Raw genomic sequence first — 23,869 nt, forward strand, 5'->3', positions numbered from 1 at the left:
CTTTGATGTTAGCTGCTCCTAAAAGAAAAAAAAATGTACTAAAGATTGTACATTGTATGTGTTGTTTCTTTGAAAATATATAACAAATTTTCCATTGAACTATTATCAAGTACTAAATATACTATTGTTAAACTTAAGAAAAAATGAAGCAAATCCTTCTGCCCTTTCCCCCTCATTTTCCCACATGCAATACTAAAGTAGAAAACAAAAAAAAAAAAACAATATGATAATTTAGATGCTCTTTCCTAGCCTGGTGGTTGAAGTACACAGTTTAAACTAAGGTTAAATGCAATCATCAAAGGATAGCTCAGCCCAAAGAATTCACATTTTCAATCTGAGTTCTTTTCCCTCTTTTCTATTTTAGGATACTCTGTCTCCTTCAAGGACAAGTTCAGATATCACCCCGTCCAAGTCTACAACCTCTTGCCATCAGATAAACCAACGTAACCTAAAATCTCGGCCCACTGAGCAAACACAGTTACATTCTCCTTAGGACCACCACGCTAGGGTGAGAGCATGCTTCCTGGGGACCCCTGGACAACCAGGAGAGATTTCAAGTTCAGCAGGCCAACATCTGAGCTCTACCCAACACCTGATCCTTCCCCAGCTTTCCTTCCATCTCCATATGGTCAGGGGCTCAGACCCAAAACCCTGGGGTCCCTCTTGACCACTCTGTCTCACAAATCATGTCCAATCCATCAGCAAACCCTCTTGGTTCTATTATCAATAGGTACACAGAATCCAACCACTCTCACCACCAACTTCCACCGCCCTTTGCTCAAAATCTCCCAGGGCTCTCCACCTCGCTGAGGGAACAGCCCAAGGCTTGGCAGTGGCCTGTGCCATCCTCCAGGGCTTCTGTGGTGTCTCGGTGGTCAAGAATCCACCTGCCAATGCAGAACACATGGGTCCAATCCATGGGTTGGGAAGATCCCCTGGAGAAGGAAATGGCAACTCACTCCAGCATTCTTGCCTGTGAAATCCCATGGACAGAAAAGCCTGGCGGACTCCAGTCCCTGGGGATGCAAAAGAGTTGGACACGACTTGGCAATTAAACAATAACATGACATCCTTCATCATGTGCCCCATCACTCCCTGCACACTGGGCTCCAGTCACAGTGGCTTCCAGCCCCTCCTACATGGGGACCTGGTCCTGGAACACAGTTCGCCAAATAGCTGTATAATGCCCTCCCACCTCCTTCGGCTCTTTACTCAAATGCCACCTCCTCGGTAAGGCTTTTTTTTGGCTTCCTCATCACAGACCCCATTTCCTAGACCCCGCTCCACCTGGAGCACACACTAATGCACCCTGGTCTCCTCTGCTGCAGGGTGGCTCTCCTTGGATTTCCCCACAAGAAGTACTACGTATTTTAGTTATCTTGTTGCCTGCATTTCTCCCGCTGCTAGACGGACACATCTAAGAAGGCAAGATCCCCACACAGGAGATGTGGGTTTGATCCCTTGTCGGGGAACTAAGATCCCGCACGCAGTGGGGCAACTAAACCCGTGTTCCAACTAGAGCAAGCTTGAGAGCTGCAACAAAGACCTAGCACAGCCAAAAAAAAAGACCCAAGAAACAAAAAACTCTGGGTGAAGAATCCCCTTGTCTTTCCTATAGATAAGCTAAGGCCCTCCACAGGGCACTGAGTAGACACAAGATACAGTAATATAATAGGTACAATATTATAATACAACTGCTTTTATATTGTGGGTAAAAAATGTTACCTGCTATATATCAGTAAACAAAGGTTGTTGCAGCCATCAAGCCATCAATTACAGCCATCCAACCGTGCACCCTGGAGGTGATTCAGGATTTGAGAGAAGCACAGGATTCTGGCCCCAGAGAATTGAGATCATAATCAAAGGAATGATTTCAATGAGCCCAGACTTGTGCATCTTCCCATACAAAGAAAAGCGCTAAATTCCTTAACCTGAGGTGTCTGGTTTTCCTTAATTAACGGTAACTTCTTGATGTTCTGACCACCTGGTCTTTGTTGCAAAAACTCCCTTATATCCTGGTTCCTCCTTCAGAGTGGTCTCTCAAAGTTATCTGAGATGTGCCCCAGGCTTGAAGTCCTCAATATGACCACAGAATAAAACACAGTTCTCAATTTTCAGATGGTGTAAAACTTTACAGTCAATAATATGAATAATTTCAAAGTTATTAAAGCACTTTGGGACTATTGTTTCCCCATTAAGGCAACAAGATTATATCTAAGGTCTCCTGAAACATCTTTAGAAGCTTCCTCATTTTCCAGAAGAGGAAATGGGCTCTGATGCGTGAAGTGTGCCTTAAATTGCACATGCTGCTGCTAAGTCAGTAGCCCGCCAGGCTCCTCTGTCCATGGGAGTCTCCAGGCAAGAATACTAGAGTGGGCTGCCATTTCCTGAGGACCTGCTGAAACTGGGGATGCAAAGGAGACTGAGAATGTGCTTATCCTCCAGACGGCTCTTGGGGGAGGTGAGATAGGAAAACCAATGATGTCAGTAGCAGGTGGTAAGTGCTGCAACAGAAGAATGGAAGGTTCAGATAGAAGGTGGTACACGCTACTACACGTGTACATGCACTCACACACACACACAGGTGGTACACAGGGCGTTTTGGCAGCCAGGAAGCAGAGGGCTCACCAATCAGGCATGTTCGGCTTTAGAAGATCCAAATAAACCAGGGAGTGCTGAGGCACTGACCTGATCAAACAGCTTAACTTGCTTCACGGAGGCACCACAGCATCAAGGGCCAGACTTTATCATCAGAGACTCCAACTCTTATTCTCATGAGTCATCTATGGATGACACGCAAGAGAAATGAAAACTAGCACTTTCTAAAATTCTGTGTGATTTTGTTGTCTCTGCTGTGCACCCACCAGTCAGGATTTTACTGACACTGTGTGAATTGGGTCTGAGCCCCCTAGAAGCTTTCTGCCTAAATCTCATCACTGGCTACCAATCCACCCAGGCTTCAGAGGGCAGGCTTTGGTTTCACAGAACAAGTCAACCTGAGCCCAAGTAGTTAAGGCAAACAGTGAGACTCTGATCTGGGATTGAGCATATGGAAGCCAATTAAAAAACACTACCCATGTCTAACAGAACCCAATTAATCTCTTTAATATAAGAATTGATTCTGTTTTATAGGATCAAGAAGGGAAACATGAACACAGCTAAAAAAAATAACAGACAAGCCCTGCTGGTCTGATTTGTGCTCAAGCAGAAAAATCATACAACCCTTTCAGATGCAACCCCTCTAAACCTCCAACCCCTGCTGCACTATTTTTGGCATACCATATAATTTCGTCTATATGACATTCTAGAAAAGATAAAGCAAAGTGGTTGCCAGTTTCTGACTTAGGGTAAGAGAATGTAAACTACAAAAGGGCGTAAAGAAATTGTAGGGTGATGGATGAATTCTGTATCTTGATCATGTTGGTGGAAAAATCATCATCATCTCTCTCTCACACACACACGGGCATAACAAAGGCATGTGTGCGTGCTAAGTTGCTTCAGCAGTGTCCAGCACTTTGCGGCCCCATGGCCGGTAGCCCCACCAGGCTCCTCTGTCCATGAAATTTCCCAGGCAAGAATACTGGAATGAGTTGCCATTTCCTTCTCCAGGGGATCTTCCCAACCTAGGGATGGAACCCACGTCTCTTATGTCTCCTGCAATAGCAGGCAGGTTCTTCACTACTAGCACCACTTGGGAAGGCCCTGGTGGGAAAATCCTAAACTTCCAGCTCTTCCCAACCTCCCTTTCCCCCATGTCACATGTCCATACAAATGGGAAAATATATCCTTTTGAAGTATACAGCTGTATGCATTTTCCCACCATACAGCTATACTTAAAAGTGAAAGTGAAAGTTGCTTACTCATGTCTGACTCTTTGTGACCCCACAGTTCATGGAATTCTCCAGGCCAGAATACTGGAGTGGGTAGCCTTTCCCTTCTCCAGGGGATCTTCCCAACCCAGGGATCAAACCCAGGTCTCCTGAATTGCAGGTGGATTCTTTATCAGCTGAGCCACCAGAGAAGCCCAAGAATACTAGACTGGCTAGTCTATCCATTCTCCAGCGGATCTTCCCAACCCAGGAATCAAACCGGGGTCTCCTGCATTGCAAGCAGATTCTTTACCAACTGAGCTATGAGGGAAGCCCTATGTATATACTTTATATATTTTCTCATATGTAGACATATTGTCATGGGGGGAGAGGGAGGGTGGGACAAACTGGAAGACTGGAAATGACAAATACATACTACCGTCTGTAAAATAGATAGCTAGCGGGAAGCTGCTATATATACAGCACAGGAAGCTCAGCTGGGTGCTCTGTGATGACCTAAAGGGATGGCATGGAGGTCCAAGGGGGAGGGGACATATGTATACATATAGCTGAGTCACGTTGCTGTACAGCAGAAATTAACACAACATTGTAAAGCAATTATACTCCAGTTTTTAAAAAAGGATATACTTTCCAATATATAAATTATACCTCCACTATCCTGACTTAAATGATTAAAGAAATTTATCGGAATAAATAAATTTAAATTAAAAAAAAAAAAGACATTTATCGGAAAAGAGCAAGTACAAACCCAGGAGAGTCAAGCAAAAATATGGTATTTTGGGGGAAAACTATAGTTTTTATTTGTTGAAAATGTGGAACAGGTAATCTGACAACCTCCCCCGCTTCTCCATTGTAGCCTCAGGTTAGGGGCATGGCCCTGCCCTGACACAGAGTGGCCACCAACTCTAAGGACAAGGAATCCATCTCGAAGAAACAAAGAAAGTCAGAGCACCAACTGAGTCCCAAAGAGAAAAAGAAACATCAGAGGGTGAAGAAGACACCTTCAAAGTTGCATGCTTTTCAAGAGAGAGAGAGCCTTTGTCTCCCGCCAGTAACAGGCAGTGTGATGCCACAGCAGGCATGGATTTGGCCACAGCTGGGATCAGATGATGTCTCTTGAGGACAAAATCTACCCTGGGACACTCAGGGGAAAGACACTCAGCCAAGGAGAAACTGTGGGTGATTCGTCTCTGTGCTTGAAACCACACTGTAGTGAGTCGACCTATGTGAAGTGGACGTTGTTATGGGTCCAAACAGCTCAGCATCAGCAGTCCCACTTGCTTCAACCTTCCAGCACACTCCTCCTCCACACACAACAGGTGCACCGCCCCAACTGTCATCTGACAAGCGGTGCCATAAAACTACCTGCCCTAACATGCATCAGACTTCCACCGAGGCTCCTGGGACAACTGAAGATTGTATCCTTCCCAAGACGTACAGTTATGTCATAAAAGCAACACATCATTTCTTTGAAGATACTGTCATTTATAACCATAACAGTAGTCCCATATGTCATAAAATAGGTACAGATAACAGCATATTTATTGTCTTGAAAAAAAATACTAAAGGACTGATGTTCTATAGACAGGTCTGAGTTTACACATTAAACATTAGTATCTACTCTTTGATCATCACTGGGTGGAAATGTTTCTAAAATTTATCACACGCATCTCTGCTTTCTTAAGCACGTTATAGTATTGCTCTTGAGATTTCAATAATCAATTCAATATATTTCAGTTCTATCAATTACAAGACTGTGTTCTATAATAAAACAAGGATGTCCAAACCAAGCATATGAAAATGTTGGCCACAATACTAAGGACATTAAAAGTTATTTCTGAGGGAGAACAAGATGGTGCAGGAGTAGGTGGATGTGGAGTACATCTCTCCACGGATACATCAGGAATACATCTTCAGACACAGAAGTGCACGCAGAACACCAGCTGAGAGAGGACAGGAGTACCTGACCAGAGGAAAGAATATATAGAACCATGCAAAACTCAGTAGGATGAAGGATCTAGGGGGAGAAACAGGAGTGTTAGTAGGACTGGACCTGCCCTCGGCAGGTGGGGGAACTGAGGCAGGGGTCTGACCCCCACATTGGGGCAACTGTGTGAGTCAGAGGAGAAACATTTAAGGCCGAGAGTGAAACAGCTGATCTGTGGCAGCCTAAATGGAATGAGAATCAGACAGTCCTTGACGCAGCCATACGTACCCTGGATAGGGATGCAGATCCCCTGGAAGGCACAAGGGCTGGGAGCTGGAGTTTAGGGATTGTGGAGCAATCCCAGGGCTAGCGCTGCTGTTGACCACAGAGAGACAGATCAAGGGGATGTGAGGGAGGAGACTGTGGTGGGAAATGCCTGTGGAGGAAAACCAGGCAGCCATGGAAGCAAGGCAATACTGCTGAGTCATGAGCCACCACCAGGGCCTCTCAGAGCCCACACGCCAGCACTGAACTGCAGAGTAGGACCCCACCCAGGCTGCCCCTTTAAGTGCCTGATGCGCCAAACTACAGAGTAGGACCCCAGCCATGGGGCCCCTCTATGGGCCTGATGCACCGAACAACAGAGAAGGACCCCAGGCAAGGGAGCCCTCTAAGTGTCTGAATGAGGGGAGCTACAGAGAAAGACTGGCCAAAGAGGCCTTCTGATCACCAGCTACAAGAGGCTCAAAAAAAGGGCCATAACTCCTGCAGCGGAGGCAGTCCATCTCCCTGCACACTTTGCACCACCAGGGTCCCTGCAAGCCAAGCAGCTGTATCACCTTCATGCAGAGCTGCCACAGGCAACAAAAAAAAAACCCTTGAGTCTGTGCTCACAGGATTGCTTCGGTCGTGTCCAACTTGTTCCAATCCTGTAGACTGTGGCCTGCCAGGCTTCTCTGTCAGGGGGGTTCTCCAGGCAAGAATACTGGAGCGCAATTGGCCAGTACTGGTTCCTATACCCTTCTAGAACACTATTATTTTCTGCTGCTGTAGCTGCCAACAGCCCTGAGTACTTGGTGCTGCCAGAACCCCTGCAACCCAAGCAGCTGCACCACCTCCACACCTGGCCCTCACAGGGGCAGACCCAAGCCCTCCAGGGCAGCCTCAGAAGCAAACCCCAGTAGATGACCCACATGTAGAGGTGGAAATAAAACCACAATTGAAACTCATGGGCAGTGTGGCTAAGGAAGAAGACCCAAAACCTTCCCACCAGCTGCACAAGCTGCAGATTAAATCCACACGATCAACTAGGCAGACTCTGTGTCTATGGAATACATAAAAGGACATTGAGAGCTCCCACAAAAGAAAACGCACTAGTTCTGATAGCTGTGGACACTGGAGGCAAGAACACACAGAAGTAGGACCAGACTAGAATCTGAGCTGCTCCCACAGCAGGTCCAGAGATCAGCACAGTGTTGGCGAGCATCCTGGGGAGGTGAGGCGGACTGTGACTCCCAGTGAGGGGAAGGACTCTGACAGCAGTGACTCAAGAAAAACATTTATTATTCCTATGTTTGTACATGTTCTATAGATTCTTTTGGATTTTTTTTTTCCTTTTTCTTTCTCCCTCTGTTGTGGTTGTCGAATTTCTTGGCACTATGAAATCTAATTAACCTTTTGAGCTTTTTTTTTTCCCCCCTCAGTCACATTTTTTTTTTTTATTGTAGTTATAAAACTTTGCCTCTATGTTGGGCTTTTGCAGCTCTGTGGAGTTTCCTTTTTTTTTTCTTTCTTTCTTTCTTTCTCCTTTTTAAAGTTTTAAACTTCTTATTATTTTTTCTATATTTATTCCTTTGTTTGCTTTTCTTACTATTCTTTTCTGGTGCAGTTAACCTTTAATGTATATAAATCTTCTTTATCTACCTCTGTTTAACTTTGCACATCTGTTCTTTCTTTCTTTTCTTTCTTTCCTTTCCTCTTAACATATTTGTTAGTTTTATTTTCATTCCCCACTTGGCACCTTGCTTTAGTTTTGTTTTCCATTTTGTGCTTTAGTTAGTTTTATTCTTAACTGATAGATACAATTTTTGATTTCTCTGTTCAATGCATCAATCTACTGTACTTTATTTTTGTTGGACTGTTTTCACTTTGCTTATGGGTGTATATGTATATGCGTATATTCCATTATTTTAATTACTATTTGCCTGATTTTGTAACTGCCATTTGTCTGAGGTTCATCTTTAGTTTCTCATTTTGGGGTATTTGTTTTAATCCCATTTAATGCCATAACAAACCACTTGTGGAATCTTTGATCCTGACCAGAGATCAAGCCCTGAGCCCTTGGAGTGGGAGCACTGACTCCAAGACCCTAGACTACCAGAGAACTAACCCTAGGGAGTATCAAATAGTGAGAACTCACACTAAGGAAACCACGTGAACACAAGCCCTGGCATCACCCAACCACCAGGATCACCCTATGCAGGATGCCTCGCCTAAACAACAAACAAAACAAAAATACAAACCCAGTCATCAGCAGACAGGATTACCCCTCACTCAGCCTTGCCCATCAGAGGGAAAACAGACAAAAAAACTCAGCACAAATCTCACCCTATAGGAAGCTTACCGAAACCACTGGACCAATCTTAGGACGGCAGAAACCAAAAGAAAGTAAGAATTCAACCTAGAAGCCTGGGGAAAGGAGACCTCAAACACAATAAGTTAAAAAAAAAAAACTATATATATATAAAATGAAAAGGCAGAGAAATACTACACAAATGAAGGAACAAACTAGAAACACAGAAGTCCAAATAAATGAAGAGGAAACAGACAAACTACCTGAAAAAGAATTCAGAATAATGATAGTAAAGATGATCAAAAACGTTGAAAACAAAATGGAAAATATACAGGAATCAATTAACAAAGACCTAGAAGAATTAAAGAATAAACATACAAAGACAAACAACACAATTACTGAAATTAAAAATACTCTGGAAGGAATTAATAGCAGAATATCTGAAGCAGAAAAAGGAATCAGTGAGCTGGAAATAAAATGGTAGAAATAACTTCTGAAGAGCAGAATAAAGTAAAAAGAATGAAAACAACTGAGGATAGTCACAGAGACCTCTGGGACAATTACAGGGGTCCCAGAAGAAGAGGAGAAAAAAAAAAGGGTATGAGAAAATTTTTGAAGAAATTATAGTTGAAAATTTCCCCAACATGGAAAAAAATAGCCAATCATGTCCAAGAGGTGCAAAGGCTCCCACAGAATAAGTCCAAGGAGAACACGCCAAGGCACATACTAACCAAACTAACAAAAGCTAAACACAAAGAAAGAATACTAAAAGCAGAGGGAAAAGCAACAAGTAACATATAAGGGAAACTCCATACGTATAACAGCTGATCTTTCAGCAGAAATGCTGCAGGCCAGAAGGGAATGACAGGATATATTTAAAGTCCTGAAAGGGAATAACCTACAACTAAGATTACTGTACCCGTCAAGGATCTCATTCGAAATTGATGGAGAAATCAAAAGCTTGCCAGATAAACAAACGTTAAGAGAATTCAGTACCACCAAACCAGCTTTACAACAAATGTTAAAGGGACTTATATAGCCAAGAAATACAAGAGAAGGAAAAAGATCTACAAAATCAACCCCAAACAATTGAGAAAATGCCAATAGGAACATATATATCAACAATTACTTTAAATGTAAATGGATTAAATGCTCCAACCAAAAGACACAGACTGGTTGAATGGATACAAAAAAAAAAAAAAGACTCATATATATGCTGTCTACAAGAAACCCACTTCAGACCTAAAGACATGTATTGACTGAAAGTGACAGGATGGAAAAATACATTCCCTGCAAATGGGAAGCAAAAGAAAGCTAGAGTAGCAATCCTCATATCAGACAAGATAGACCTTAAAATAAAGATTACCAGAGATAAGGAAAGACACTACATAATGGTCAAGGGATCAATCCAAGAGGAAGACATAACAATTGTAAATATCTATGGACCCCACATAGGAGCACCTCAATACATAGGACAAACACTAAGAGATATAAAGGGAGAAATTGACAGTAACACAAAAATAGTAGGCAACATTAACACCCCACTCACTCTAACGGACAGATCATCAAAACAGAAAATGAATAAGGAAACACAAGTCTTAAATGATACATTAGATGAGATGGCTCTCACTGATATCTTCAGGACATTCCATCCAAATGCAGAAAAATACACCTTCTTCTCAAGTGCACACGGAACATTCTCCGGGATAGACCACATCTTGGGTCACAAATCAAACCTCAGTAAATTTAACAAAGTTGAAATCATACCAAGCATCTTCTCACCACAACGCTTTGAGACTAGATATCAATTATAAGAAAAAACTGTGAGAAACACAAACTCATGGAGATTAAACAATATGTTTCTAAATAACCAACAGGTTACTGAAGAAATCAAAAAGGGAAATCAAAAAATTTCTAGAAACAAATGACAAAGAAAACACGATAACTCAAAACCTATGGGATGCAGCAAAAGCAGTTCTAGGAGGGAAGTTTATAGCAATACAATCCTACCTCAAGAAACAAGAGAAAACATTGAATAGACAGCCTAACTTTATGCCTAAAACGACTGGAAGAAGAACAAAAAAACCCAAAATTAGTAGAAGGAAAGAAATCATAAAGATGCATTCCTATACACTAATAATGAGAAAACAGAAAGAGAAATTAAGGAAACAATTCCATTCACCATTGCAACGAAAAGAATAAAATACTTAGGAATATATCTACCTAAAGAAACTAAAGACCTATATATAGAAAACTATAAAACACTGGTGAAAGAAATCAAAGAGGACACTAATAGATGGAGAAATATACCATGTTCATGGATTGGAAGAATCAATATAGTGAAAATGAGTATACTACCCAAAGCAATTTATAGATTCAATGCAATCCCGATCAAGCTACCAACAGTATTCTTCACAGAGCTAGAACAAATAATTTCACAATTTGTATGGAAATACAAAAAACCTCGAATAGCCAAAGCGATCTTGAGAAAGAAAAATGGAACTGGAGGAATCAACCTACCTGACTTCAGGCTCTACTACAAAGCCACAGTTATAAAGACAGTATGGTACTGGCACAAAGACAGAAATATAGATCAATGGAACAAAATAGAAAGCCCAGAGATAAATCCCGCACATATGGACACCTTATCTTTGACAAAGGAGGCAAGAATATACAGTGGATTAAAGACAATCTCTTTAACAAGTGGTGCTGGAAATCTGGTCAACCACTTGTAAAAGAATGAAACTAGAACACTTTCTAACACCATATACAAAAATAAACTCAAAATGGATTAAAGATCTCAACATAAGACCAGAAACTATAAAACTCCTAGGGAGAACACAGGCAAAACACTCTCTGACATACATCACAGCAGGATCCTCTATGACCCACCTCCCAGAATATTGGAAATAAAAGCAAAAATAAACAAATGGGACCTAATTAAACTTAAAAGCTTCTGCACATCAAAGGAAACTATTAGCAAGGTGAAAAGACAGCCTTCAGAATGGGAGAAAATAATAGCAAATGAAGCAACCGACAAACAACTAATCTCAAAAATATACAAGCAACTCCTCCAGCTCAACTCCAGAAAAATAAATGACCCAATCAAAAAATGGGCCAAAGATCTAAATAGACATTTCTCCAAAGAAGACATACAGATGGCTAACAAACACTTGAAAAGATGCTCAACATCACTCTTTATCAGAGAAATGCAAATCAAAACCACTATGAGGTACCATTTCACACCAGTCAGAATGGCTGCGATCCAAAAGTCTACAAGCAATAAATGCTGGAGAGGGTGTGGAGAAAAGGGAACCCTCTTACACTGTTGGTGGGAATGCAAACTAGTACAGCCACTATGGAGAACAGTGTGGAGATTCCTTAAAAAACTGGAAATAGAACTGCCTTATGATCCAGCAATCCCACTGCTGGGCATACACACTGAGGAAACCAGAAGGGAAAGAGACACGTGTACCCCAATGTTCATTGCAGCACTGTTTATAATAGCCAGGACATGGAAGCAACCTAGATGTCCATCAGCAGATGAATGGATAAGAAAGCTGTGGTACATACACACAATGGAATATTACTCAGCCATTAAAAAGAATACATTTGAATCAGTTCTAAGGAGGTGGATGAAACTGGAGCCTATTATACAGAGTGAAGTAAGCCAGAAGGAAAAACATAAATACAGTATACTAACCATATATATGGAATTTAGAAAGATGGTAATGATAACCCTGTATACTGAGACAGCAAAAGAGACACTGATGTATAGAACAGTCTTATGGACTCTGTGGGAGAGGGTGGGAAGATTTGGGAGAATGGTATTGAAACATGTGAAATGTCATGTATGAAACGAGATGCCAGTCCAGGTTCAACGATGCTGGATGCTTGGGGCTGGTGCGCTGGGAAGGCCCAGGGGATGGTATGGGGAGGTTGGGAGGGAGGAGGGTTCAGGATGGGGAGCATCGTATATCTGAAATTAATTAAAAAAAAAAAAAAAAAAAAAAAAAAAAGAAAAGAAATAAATGGAAAAGAAATGAAAGAAACAATAGTAAAGATTAATAAAACTAAAAGCTGGTTCTTTGAGAAGATAAACAAAATTGGCAAACCTTTAACCAGAGTCATCAAGAACAAAAGAGAGAAGAATCAAATCAACAAAATTAGAAATAAAAAAGGAGAGGTTACAACAGACAATGCAGAAATACAAAGGATTATGAGAGACTGTTATGAACAACTATATGGAAATAAAATGGATAACCTGGAAGAAATGGACAGATTCTTAGAAAAATTCAATCTTCCAAGACTGAACCAGGAAGAAATAGAAATTATGAAAAACCTAATTATAAGCACTGAAATTGAAGCTGTGATTTAAAAAATCTCCCAAAAAACAAAAGCCCAGGATTAGATGGCTTCACAGGAGAATTCTATCAAACACTCAGAGAAGAGCTAATGCCTATCCTTCTAAAACTCTTTCAAAAAAGTACAGAGGAAGAAACATACCCAAACTCATTATACGAGGCCACCATCACCCTGATACCAAAACCAGACAAAGACAGCACAAGCAAAGAAAACTACAGGCCAATATCACTGTTGAACATAGATGCAAAAATCCTCAACAAAATTTTAGCAAACAGAATTCAGCAACACTTCAAAAAGCTCATACATCATGATCAAGTTGGGTTTATTCCAGGGATGCAAGGATTATTCAACATATGCAAATCAATCAATGTGATACACCATATTAACAAATTGAAAGATAAAAACCATATGATCATCTCAATAGATGCAGAAAAAGCCTTTGACAAAATTCAGCACCCATTTATGATTAACTCTTCAAAAAATGGGCATAAAAGGAATCTAGCTCAACATAATAAAGGCCATAGATGATAAGCCTATAGCAATTATTCTCAATGGTGAAAAACTGAACACATTTCCCCTAAGATCAGGAACAAGACAAGGGTTTCCACTTTTATTATTATTTTATTACCACTATTATTCAACATAGTTCTGGAAGTCCTAGCTACAGCATCAGAGAAGAAAAAGAAATAAAAGGAATCCAGATTGGAAAAGAAGTAAAGCTCTTACTATTTGCAGATGACATGATACTGTACATAGAAAACCCTAAAGATAGTATCAGAAAATTACTAGAGCTAATCAGTGAATTTTAAAAAGTTGTAGGATGCAAAATCAATACACAGAAATCACTTGCATTTCTATATACTACGAAAGAAATATCAGAAAGATTTTAGGAAAATTAAAGAATCAATCCCATTCACCATTGCAACAAAAAGAAATATATAGGAATAAACTTACCTAAAGAGACAAAAGAACTGTACACAGAAAATTATAAAACACTAATGAAAGAAATCTAAGATGACATAAACATATTCCATGTTTCTGGGTAGAAAGAATCAATATTGTGAAAATGACTATACTACCAAACACAATCTACAGATTCAATGTGACCCCTATCAAATTACCAATGACATTTTTCACAGAACTAGAAGAAAAAATTTCACAATTCATAGGGAAACACAGAAGACCCGGAGTAGCCAAAGCAGTCTTGAGAAAGAAGAATGGAGCTGGAGGAATCAACCTTCCTGACTTCAGATTATACTACAAAGCTACAGTCATCAAGACAGTATGGTACTGGCACAAAAATAGAAACATGGACCAATGGAACCAGACAGAAAACCCAGAAATAAACTCATTTAACTATGGATACCTTATATTTGATAAAGGAGGCAAGAGCAGCCTCTTGGGCAAAGACAGCCTCTTCAATAAATGGTGCTGGAAAAATTGAACAGCTACATGTAAAAGAATGAAATTAGAACACTCCTTAATACCATACACAAAGATAAACTCAAAATGGATTAAAGACCTAAATGTAAGACCAGAAACAAACTCTTAATAGGAATACACAGGCAGGAATACACTTGCTGACACAAATCAAAGTAAGATCCTCTAAGATCCACCTCCTACTGGTGCTACTGCTAAGTCACTTCAGTCGTGTCCGACTCTGTGTGACCCCATAGACAGCAGCCTACCAGGCTCCCCTGTCCCTGGGATTCTCCAGGCAAGAACACTGGAGTGGGTTGCCATTTCCTTCTCCAATGCATGAAAGTGAAAAGTGAAAGTGAAGTTGCTCAGTTGTGTCCGACTCTTAGCGACCCCATGGATTGCAGCCTACCAGGCTCCTCCATCCATGGGATTTTCCAGGCAAGAGTACTGGAGTGGGGTGCCATTAACAAAAGTAAACAAGTGGGACCTGATTAAACTTAAAAGCTTTTGCATAACAAAAGAAACTATAAGCAAGGTGGAAGGACAACCCTCAAAATGGGAGAAAATAATAGCAAATGAAACAACTGACAAAGGATTAATTTCCAAAATATACAAGCAGCTTATATAACTCAATGACAGAAAAACAAACAACCCAATCAAAAAGTGGGAAAAAGACCTAAACAGACATTTCTCCAAAGAAGACATACAGATGGCTAACAAATGCATGAAAAGATGCTCAACATCGCTCATTATTAGAGAAATACAAATCAAAACTACAATGAGATATCATCTCACCCTGGTCAGCATGGCCATCATCAAAAAGTCTACAAACAATAAATGCTGGAGAGGGTGTGGAGAAAAGGGAAAGCTCTTGCACTGTTGGTGGGAAAGTAAATTGATATAGCCACTATGGAAGACCATGGTATGGAGATTCCTTAAAAAATTAGGGATAAAACCACCATATGACCCAGCAATCCCACTCCTAGGCATATACCCTGAGGAAACCAAAATTGAAAAAGACACATATATCCCATTGTTCATTGCACCACTATTTCCATCAGCTAGAACATGGAAGCAACCTAGATGCCCATCAACAGACGAATGGGTAAAGAAGTTGTGGTACATATAAGAAACACATTTGAGTCAGTTATAGTGAGGTGGATGAACATAGAACCTATTATACAGAGTGAAGTGAGTCAGAAAGAGAAAGATAAATATTGTATTCTAAGGCATATATACATAATCTAGAAAAATGGTACTGAAGAATTTACTTACAGGGCAGCAGTGGAGAAACAGAGATAGAGAATACACATATGGATATGGGGAGAGGGGAGGAGAGGGTGAGATGTATGGAAGGAGTAACCTGGAAGCTTACATTACCATATGTAAAATAGATAGCCAACAGGAATTTGTTGTATGGCTAAGAAACTCAAACAGGGGCTCTGTATCAACCTAGAGGAGTAGGATTGGGAGGGAAGTTCAAGGGAGTGGGTATATGTATACCTATGGCTGATTCATGTTGAGGCTTGATAGAAAACAACAAAATTCTGTAGAGCAATTATCCTTCAATAAAAAAATAAGTTTAAAAATTATTTATCTTTGTACTCATATATTTGTACTGTTCAGTCACTAAGTCATGTCCAGCACATTGCAATCCCATAGACTGTAGCACTTCAGGCTTCCCTGTCCTTCACTATTTCCCAGAGTTTGCTCAAACTCATGTCCATTGAGTTGGTGATGGTGATTCAACCATCTCATCCTCTGTCGTCCCCTTCTCTTCCTGCCCTTGACCTTTCCCAGCATCAGGGTCTTTTCCAATGAGTCAGCTCTGCACAACAGGTGGCCAAAGTATTGGAGCTTCAGCTTTAGTCCTCCCAGTGAATATTCAAGGTTGATTTCCTTGTGGGAGGGGTGTTATTTCTGTTTATGCAACTAAAAAATAATTACCTGAGTAATTCTATGTTAGTTTGCTCGGGCCACCACAACGAAGTCCCACAGACTGGGTGATTAAAACCAAGAAATGTATTTGCTCCCAGTTCTGGGGGCTGGAAGTCCAAGATCAAAGGGTCTACCAAGTTGGTTTCTTCTGAGGCCGCTTCCCTTGGCTTATAGACAGCCACCTTCTCACTGGCTCCTCATTTTAACTTCATTACCTCTTTAAAGGCCCTACCTCTAAACATACACGTTGAACTATGGGGATGATGACTTCGACTTCCAAATCTGGGGAAACTGGATGCATCTGGAAACAACCTGCTATGCCCAGATACCAGGTGCAACTCAAGTTCTTAATTCAGACACGTCTGGATTCAGAGGGCCTCCCCGGTGGCTCAGACGATAAAGAATCTGCCTGCAATGTGAGCGTATTCTTGCCTAGAGAATTCCATGGACAGAGGAGCTTGGTGGGCTACAGTCCGTGGGGTCCAAAGAGTCGGACACTGGATTCAAATCAAGGCCAATCACTTCTAGCTCTGTGACCTAGTTAGAGACGTCACTCAAGCAAAACTTCTGCCTCAGCCTCTGTAAAGTGAGTATAATGACTACACCTCATCACTTCCTGGCAATACACGGAAGGTAATCCGTGGAAACACTCCCTGGCACACAGGATCCTTTTATTTTCCTGGTTTTTAAGGTATATACCTTTTCATGACCTTTCACTTAGGTTTGCCTAGAGCTGTGCCTTTCCTGTCTTTAGCTGTTACAGGCTTGAAAACCAGATCATTTAACTTGTTAGAATTAGTATAAAGGCTCAGAAGCAAGGCCAAAGCCTTTCCTGCAAAGAAAGAACAGAAACTTCTGTGTGTGGGATGTCAGATCTCTCTTCTGACTGCCAGTTTACTTGCTTGTTTCTGGTGGAATTCCTGTCCTTGTCATTTCTTCTCTAGACAAAATATATAGATTCACCACACATTTTAAATAAGGTAATCCCAATGGGAAGTGTAACTTTGTTACCATTAAAAAAAAGTGTCACAAATTTGACCAAACCTAGTGACATCCTATAATAATCATTTGTTCTAGAAGCAGCTGTGGGTGGCAGTACGTAATTTAAATATAGCAAACCACTTAAAAAACCACAAAGAAACCTGAAGAGCTAAACTGTCTTCTAGAAAGTTTTCTAAAAAGAAGTCAGGCTCTTAGAACTCCTCTGACTGAACCGTTTCTTCCAAGCATTATTTTAAGCAGGTATTAGCAAACTTTCGGCAATGGCACCCCACTCCAGTACTCTTGCCTGGAAAATCCCATGGACGGAGAAGCCTGGTAGGCTACAGTCCATGGGGTCACTAAGAGTCAGACACGACTGAGTGACTTCACTTTCACTTTTCACTTTCATGCACTGGAGAAGGAAATGGCAACCCACTCCAGTGTTCTTGCCTGGAGAATCCCAGGGACGGGGGAGCCTGGTGGGCTGCCGTCTATGGGGTCGCACAGAGTCGGGAACAACTGAATCGACTTAGCAGCAGCAGCAGCAGCAGCAAACTTCCTACAAAAGGTTGGACAGTAAATATTTCAGGTCCCGCAGCCCTCTGGTTTCTGTCACAACTACTCAACTCTGCCACTGCAGGTGGAAAACAACTGTAATACAGAAGAAAATGGGTGTGTGCCTGTGCATCTGTAAAATTTGTTTATGGACACTGAGATGTGATTTTCATAGAACTTTAACAGATCAGGAAGTACTTTTTTCCTTTTGACTTTTTAGAAAGCTGTTTGAAAATGTAAAAACCATTCTTAGGAGACACAAAAACAGGTGATGGGTCAGACTTGGCCCAGAAGTCACAGTTTACCCATCCCTATGGAGGTGAGAGTTGGACTGTGAAGAAGGCTGAGCGCCGAAGAACTGATGCTTTGGAACTGTGGCGTTGGAGAAGACTCTTGAGAGTCCCTTGGACAGCGAGGAGATCCAACCAGTCCGTTCTGAAGGAGATCAGCCCTGGGAGTTATTTGGAAGGAATGATGCTAAAGCTGAAACTCCAGTACTTTGGCCACCTCATGCAAAGAGTTGACTCATTGGAAAAGACTCTGATGCTGGGAGGGATTGGGGGCAGGAGGAGAAGGGGACGACAGAGGATGAGATGGCTGGATGGCATCACGGACTCGATGGACGTGAGTTTGAGTGAACTCCGGGAGTTCACTGGTGATGGACAGGGAGGCCTGGCGTGCTGCGATTCATAGGGTCGTAAAGAGTCGGACACAACTGAGCGACTGAACTGAACTGAACTGATTCTATTCTAAAGGCTCAAATAAGTATTTGCTGTTAGTGATAATACATTTCTCCTTCTGAAAATAATTTGAAGACTAAGGATCCGTCAGGTATCTCCTATTACCTTTTCCGTCTTTCTCTTTCTGAAAAATACCAATGCTACCACCCTGGCTAAAACAAAGGCCACTGTAAAACAAGGTAAATTAAGTTCCTTTTCTGAGTTCTTTAAATACAAGTTTCAAAACATCTCTTCGTAAACACTGATAAGGCAGCATGCTACCAATGGCAGAAAGGAGGACTCAGCAATTGTGTGAGCCCCATGCTCACAAAGCAGCAAAGGTCGTAAACTGCATTCCCATCATCCACCATCATGATAGACCCCTGTTTAAGGGAATGAATAAAGACACAAATGTGGGACTTTCCTGGTGGTCCAGTGGGTAAGAAGTTGCCTTGCATGCAGGAGACTGGGGTTCGATCCCTGGTCAAAGAACTAAGATTCCACATGAGGAGCAACTAAACCCAAATACTGCACTACTGAACCCACACACCACAACTGGAGAGTCCATGGGTGGCAGGGAAAGATCCTGCGTGATGAAAAGAAGATCCCATGTGCTGCTAAGACCTGATACATCCAAATAAATAAACAAACAAAATTGGTAGAAAAAGAAGCAAATCATAGTAACTGACATGACAAACTCTTCTTAAGAACGAATGAGATCAATCATCATTTTATCTGGCTACTAAAGACAACTTTAATAAAAGTGACTTCTCACTCTCCAAGCATCACCTCAAAGGTGCGTGCACCTCAACACGTGCATGCACACACTCAGTCGTGTTCAACTCTTTGCGATCCCATGGACTATAGCCCGCCAGGCTCCTCTGTCCATGGAATTTCCCAGGCAAGTATACTGGAGTGGGTTGCCATTTCCTATTTCTGGGGATCTTCTTGACCCAAGGATGGAACCTCTGTCTGTTGCATCTCCTGCACTGGCAGGCGGATTTTTTAACACTGTACCACCTGGGAAGTTCTAAGTGGGAAATAGCTGAGTCTAAAATAACCTCTGAGAAATGGAATTTTTCCTACCATAACAGTAAAGAAGGACATCATCAGCCACTGCAGCCAGCATGGAGCGTGAGCTGGTGAGGAAACTCAGGATGGGAGTACAGGGTACTGGCCCGAGATGATAGATGAGGCACATATCAAAGTCATGATTTCCATGAGCCCAGACTCTTGCATCTTCCCATACCTAGACAAGCACTAAATTCTTTAACCTGAGATATCTGGTTTTCCTTTAATTCATAGCATTAATCTTTTGATGTTCAAGGCCCTTGGTTGCAAAACTTCTGCATAACCTGGTTCCCCCTCTTGCCTCCTCAGAGCAGTTCTCTCACGGTTGCTTGAGATGCTGTCTCCTGGGCTTGAAGTCCTAAAAATTCCCACCAAGTGAAACATAACTGTCAACTTTTAGATTGTGAATATTTCTTAAGTCCACATCTCCTTCCCTTTGAAAAAGTGAAACTGTACTTTTTCCATCCTCATGATTTCTATGTGGACGTTGCTATATCTTTTTTTTTTTCCTAAATCAAAAAATAAAGAGATGTTAAACAATTTTCTGGAAATTATTCAGAGTCTTTGGCAGAGAAGAGAATGAAAAGAACATGACTGAATTATCAACTCAAGGCTTCTTCCAAACAGACCATGAAGACTTTACCCACTTCTTTGCATAAATGGAAGCTTGTGCTTTCTGGGATGAGAAGGTTCTGCCATAAAATGTTCATGTTCCGTATTATGACGATGACTACCAAGAACCACATTTTTGTAACAGGAATTGTTATCATTCTGGCCAGGCCAAGAGCTGACCACACTGATTGACTGGGTAATGATAATCTCTGTGAGTTGCCATCCACTATGGTGGGAGAGTTAAAAAAAAAAAATTACAGCATGTCTAGGGGATGGACAAGTCATTAAGAATCTGCCTTCCAACACAGCAGATGCAGGTTCAATCCCTGGTTAGGGAACTAAGATCCCACATGGCATGAGGCAACCAAGCCCAAGTGCCTTAAAAAAGACCTAGCACAGCAAAAATAAAAAATAAATTTTAAAAATTAAAAAAAAAAAAAATCTACCTGAAGAAAAGCATAAACGACAATTCCAATTGATTTGAGTTGCCTGGTACTTTTCTGGAAAACACTTTGCTGGTAAGGAAGTATAATGTATTGACTAAAAATCACCTGATCCTCTGCTACAAAACCAGTAAACACATGGAACATCAAACATGGCAGAGGATGAGTCAATACAAAACCAGGGGATGGGTCAATACAAGCCAAGAGAAGAGTATCTGATTCAGAATACAATTCTACATTTTAATAGAATTCTATTTGAATCAATAATTTCTATTTTATCAATAACAAGAATTCATTGCTTTGCTAATTTTACAAACCAAGAGGCAATCCTTTTTCATCTAGTTTATCCTTAAGTGCTCCTTGCACTGATTTCCTAAATGAGCTCTTGTTTTGTCTGAATACATACTTTCTTAGGAACTACAATGCAATTTGAATACCAATAATAAGACATCTTTCTCCATCTTTTTTTTTAACAAGAACTGTGGGTTTTAGTAATTGAAAAAAGGGACAGAAGGGAATCTGGGGAATAATAGTCTGTTCAAGATGTAAACTAACATATTTGACATTTAACTACGTGCCCGTGATGTTGAGATTATACATGGGCTGTGTCAGTGATGAAGTGTGCTGCCCAGGAGCAGCAAACCTGTCCTTTTCCTCATAACACTGTCCTTACTCTGTTACTTAGAAAGTACTAAAAGTTATCATCATTCTCCATAATATTTACCCAACATTGTGACCCAGTTGTAGATCTTCTGCAGCTCTGTGAAACCACTTGCTTTTGCACAGAAAAAAACGATTCCCAATTTAGCACATACTCCAAGGAAAGGCACCCTGAGTTCTGGGGAACAGAGCCAGGAAAGACAAAGAAAGCAGAACTGGTCGAGGAGGGGAGGGAAAAAAAAAAGCTCGAGGACTGCTGGAAAAGTTAAAAAGTAACATAACAGGTCTGTCTTAAGGCTACTTTTAAAAAGTGTCTCAATACAAACTAGAATTCTACTTCTTTTTATTGCAGGGCAAATTCAAGTCAGTTTAGTAATTCACCCCACACTTCTGAATCACTGTTTCACAGGATACCTGGATGGCTTACCACTATTCATTACCAAATAACTACCAGAACAATCAGCTGGGTTTAGCCCAAGGGGATTATAAAGAAATAAACCGCGAGAGGCAGAGAGGGGGTGGGGAGAAGGAAGAGTCCGAGAAACGGAAAGCTGATTCACCTGTAAAGGTGGGGGTGGGGTACCACACGTCCCTGGCAGGGAAATCACAAGGCTTAGGTTCCAGGACGTCGCTGGCAACTAGGAAGCCGGTGACCTTGTGGAAGCCAAGACAGACTGTTCAAAGAACTGATCTGCGCTGGATGCTCGAGACCACTTTCCGGGGTCCAAATTCCAATGCATAACAACTCCCCTTAGGTGTCTGTGCCCTACTTAGCCATGGCTGGGACAACTCAGCCTTCTCCACCCAACGTGGCACAGTTACGACGCCCTGAGGCGTAGGGACGGCCTTCGCCCGCCCCCAGGACACCCACCATTCGCCAATGTGCCGCCAGGTGAGCCATGTGAACCAAGTGGTGCTTGGAAGTTGAAGGGTGGCCTCGGACACGAAAAGTTGGAAAACCCAAAAACTGCTGAATCAGGGTGCCCCCATTTTGCCTGCTCACGGGCTATCGGATGCTCCTTTCCCTCACCCCTCCTCCCGCTCCGAAAAGAAATCGGATCCGCCTTTGCGCTCAAAGGTCACCTGCGAAGAGCAGAATGATGTCACTCGGCTTACCCTGAAAGGGCCCCCACGTAGGAAAGAGCCGAAACACCACCGTATCATGAAAAGACAGGCTCCCTCAGGAAAGTGACCCTTCAGCGCGTTAAAGGTTCGGCAGCCTTCCGCCGCCGAGACGCGGGCGGGAGGAAGGTGAGCGCCCTCGGAGCACCCGAGAGTTTCCATCAGCCCCGGCCTCACCGCGCGGCCGCCAGGACTGCACGACTCCAAGAGGGCAGTTCGAGGTAGAGTGTCGCGAACCAAAAAAGGCAGCCCAGGGAGGGGACCCCTGCTGCTGCCCAGGCTGAAGGTTTAGGGACCACGATCCAAGAGCTCCGGGAGGCCACCCCCAAGTTCTAAGGCCACCTCGCCGGCTTCCGGCGCCGCGGAGCCGGTCCCCCGCGAGCAGCGCCGGAGGAGCACAGGGACAGAGGGCGGAAAGGGGCAGGCGGATCGAAGGGCCGATCGGGGGTCGGGGGCGCGGGGCGGGCCTCCTACCTGTGGTGGAGAGCACGGTGCTGGCGAAGAAGAGCGCGGAGGTGAAGTCCCAGTTCCAGTTCCCCGAGGCGTTGCTGAGCACGGACACGCCGTAGTTGCTGGCCTCCAGCACCCGGCCCAGGAACTGCTCGAGCTGCGGCTCCGACAGGCACTCGTGCTCCTCCAGGAAGCGCCGCTTCAGCTTGCGCAGCTCCTGGCGCAGCAGGTCCTCATAGGGCAGCTCTACCGACGAGAAGACCACCGCGCCGAAGACCAGGTACAGCAGGTAGCCGAGCACCAGGAAGCCGAAGCACCAGGCCGAGCGGTGCCGCTCCACCAGGCGCACGCACGAGCTGCCGGCCAGGGACTGCAGCATCTTCCCCGCCGCCCTGCCGCAAGGCCCGCGCTGCACACCGGACCGCCGCTCGCCGGATGCCCGCCGCCCCCTCGGGCCCGCCCCGCTGCCCGCCCGCGCGCTCCGCCCGCAGCGCCTGCTGCCAGCGATTGGCTTGCCGCTCTGGAGAGCTTTTCCTCCCTTCTTTTCCTGTTTCCTTGCAAACAGAAAGGGCCCAGATGATGTGGCGCTGACGTGGTGACCGGCTCAGGTAATCAGAGAGTCGCCCCAAACCGCCCGGCAAACTTGGAGGCTGAGCTGGGGGCTGCGCGCGCTGCCTGGCAGCGTCCGCCCTGGGCTCCGCCCCCCGGGCCTCTAGGAGCCCCGCCCTTTCTCGCCCCGCCCCCGGGCTCCTCCAGCTACCCGCCGGGGTTCACCCACCCGGCGCGCCAGAGTGCACGCGGCGGGGTGGGAGGAAAGAAGGGAGGGAGTGTGGGTGGTGTACATTTATAGGCTCCGCGCTGGAGGTCAGTGTGGGTGTCGGTGTGTGTGTGGGTGCGTGTACACCTCTGGGCTGTGCGCTGTGGACCCAGGCCCCTGGTTCCCAGCTACACAGTTTCCCACCTATTTCTTCTTAATCAAAGCCACAGTTACAACAAAGCAAGTGCTGGGATGGATACTTTTCCTCTTCTTTTACTGGCCTAAGGATTGAGCGATCTGATGATGGTGAAAATACCGGCATCCTGGAATCTCAAGGTTGGCAGGCACCTTGAACCTGAAGAGTACGGCAGAGTTTTGGACGTCACACTTCTGAATCCTAATTCTTTAAAACATGAAGAGTGAAGAAAGGTCCCAGTATGCCAAC

General features: G+C 43.2%; 1 protein-coding gene across 1 annotated transcript in view; it reads right to left on the reverse strand.

Annotated features, from left to right (window-relative positions):
- The window catches only part of KCNK1 (potassium two pore domain channel subfamily K member 1), a 69,167-nt gene extending 45,869 nt beyond the window's left edge, over positions 1–23,298 (reverse strand). Inside the window, exon 1 of the mRNA XM_005891903.3 lies at positions 22,692–23,298. Coding sequence (XP_005891965.3) covers positions 22,692–23,046 — 355 coding nt within the window. The 5' untranslated portion in view covers positions 23,047–23,298. The remainder of the gene's footprint in view (positions 1–22,691) is intronic.
- Between the last annotated feature and the right edge of the window lie 571 nt (positions 23,299–23,869).

The sequence above is a fragment of the Bos mutus genome, chromosome 28 (assembly GCF_027580195.1).
Source record: "Bos mutus isolate GX-2022 chromosome 28, NWIPB_WYAK_1.1, whole genome shotgun sequence".
In the NCBI taxonomy this organism is placed as follows: domain Eukaryota; kingdom Metazoa; phylum Chordata; class Mammalia; order Artiodactyla; family Bovidae; genus Bos; species Bos mutus.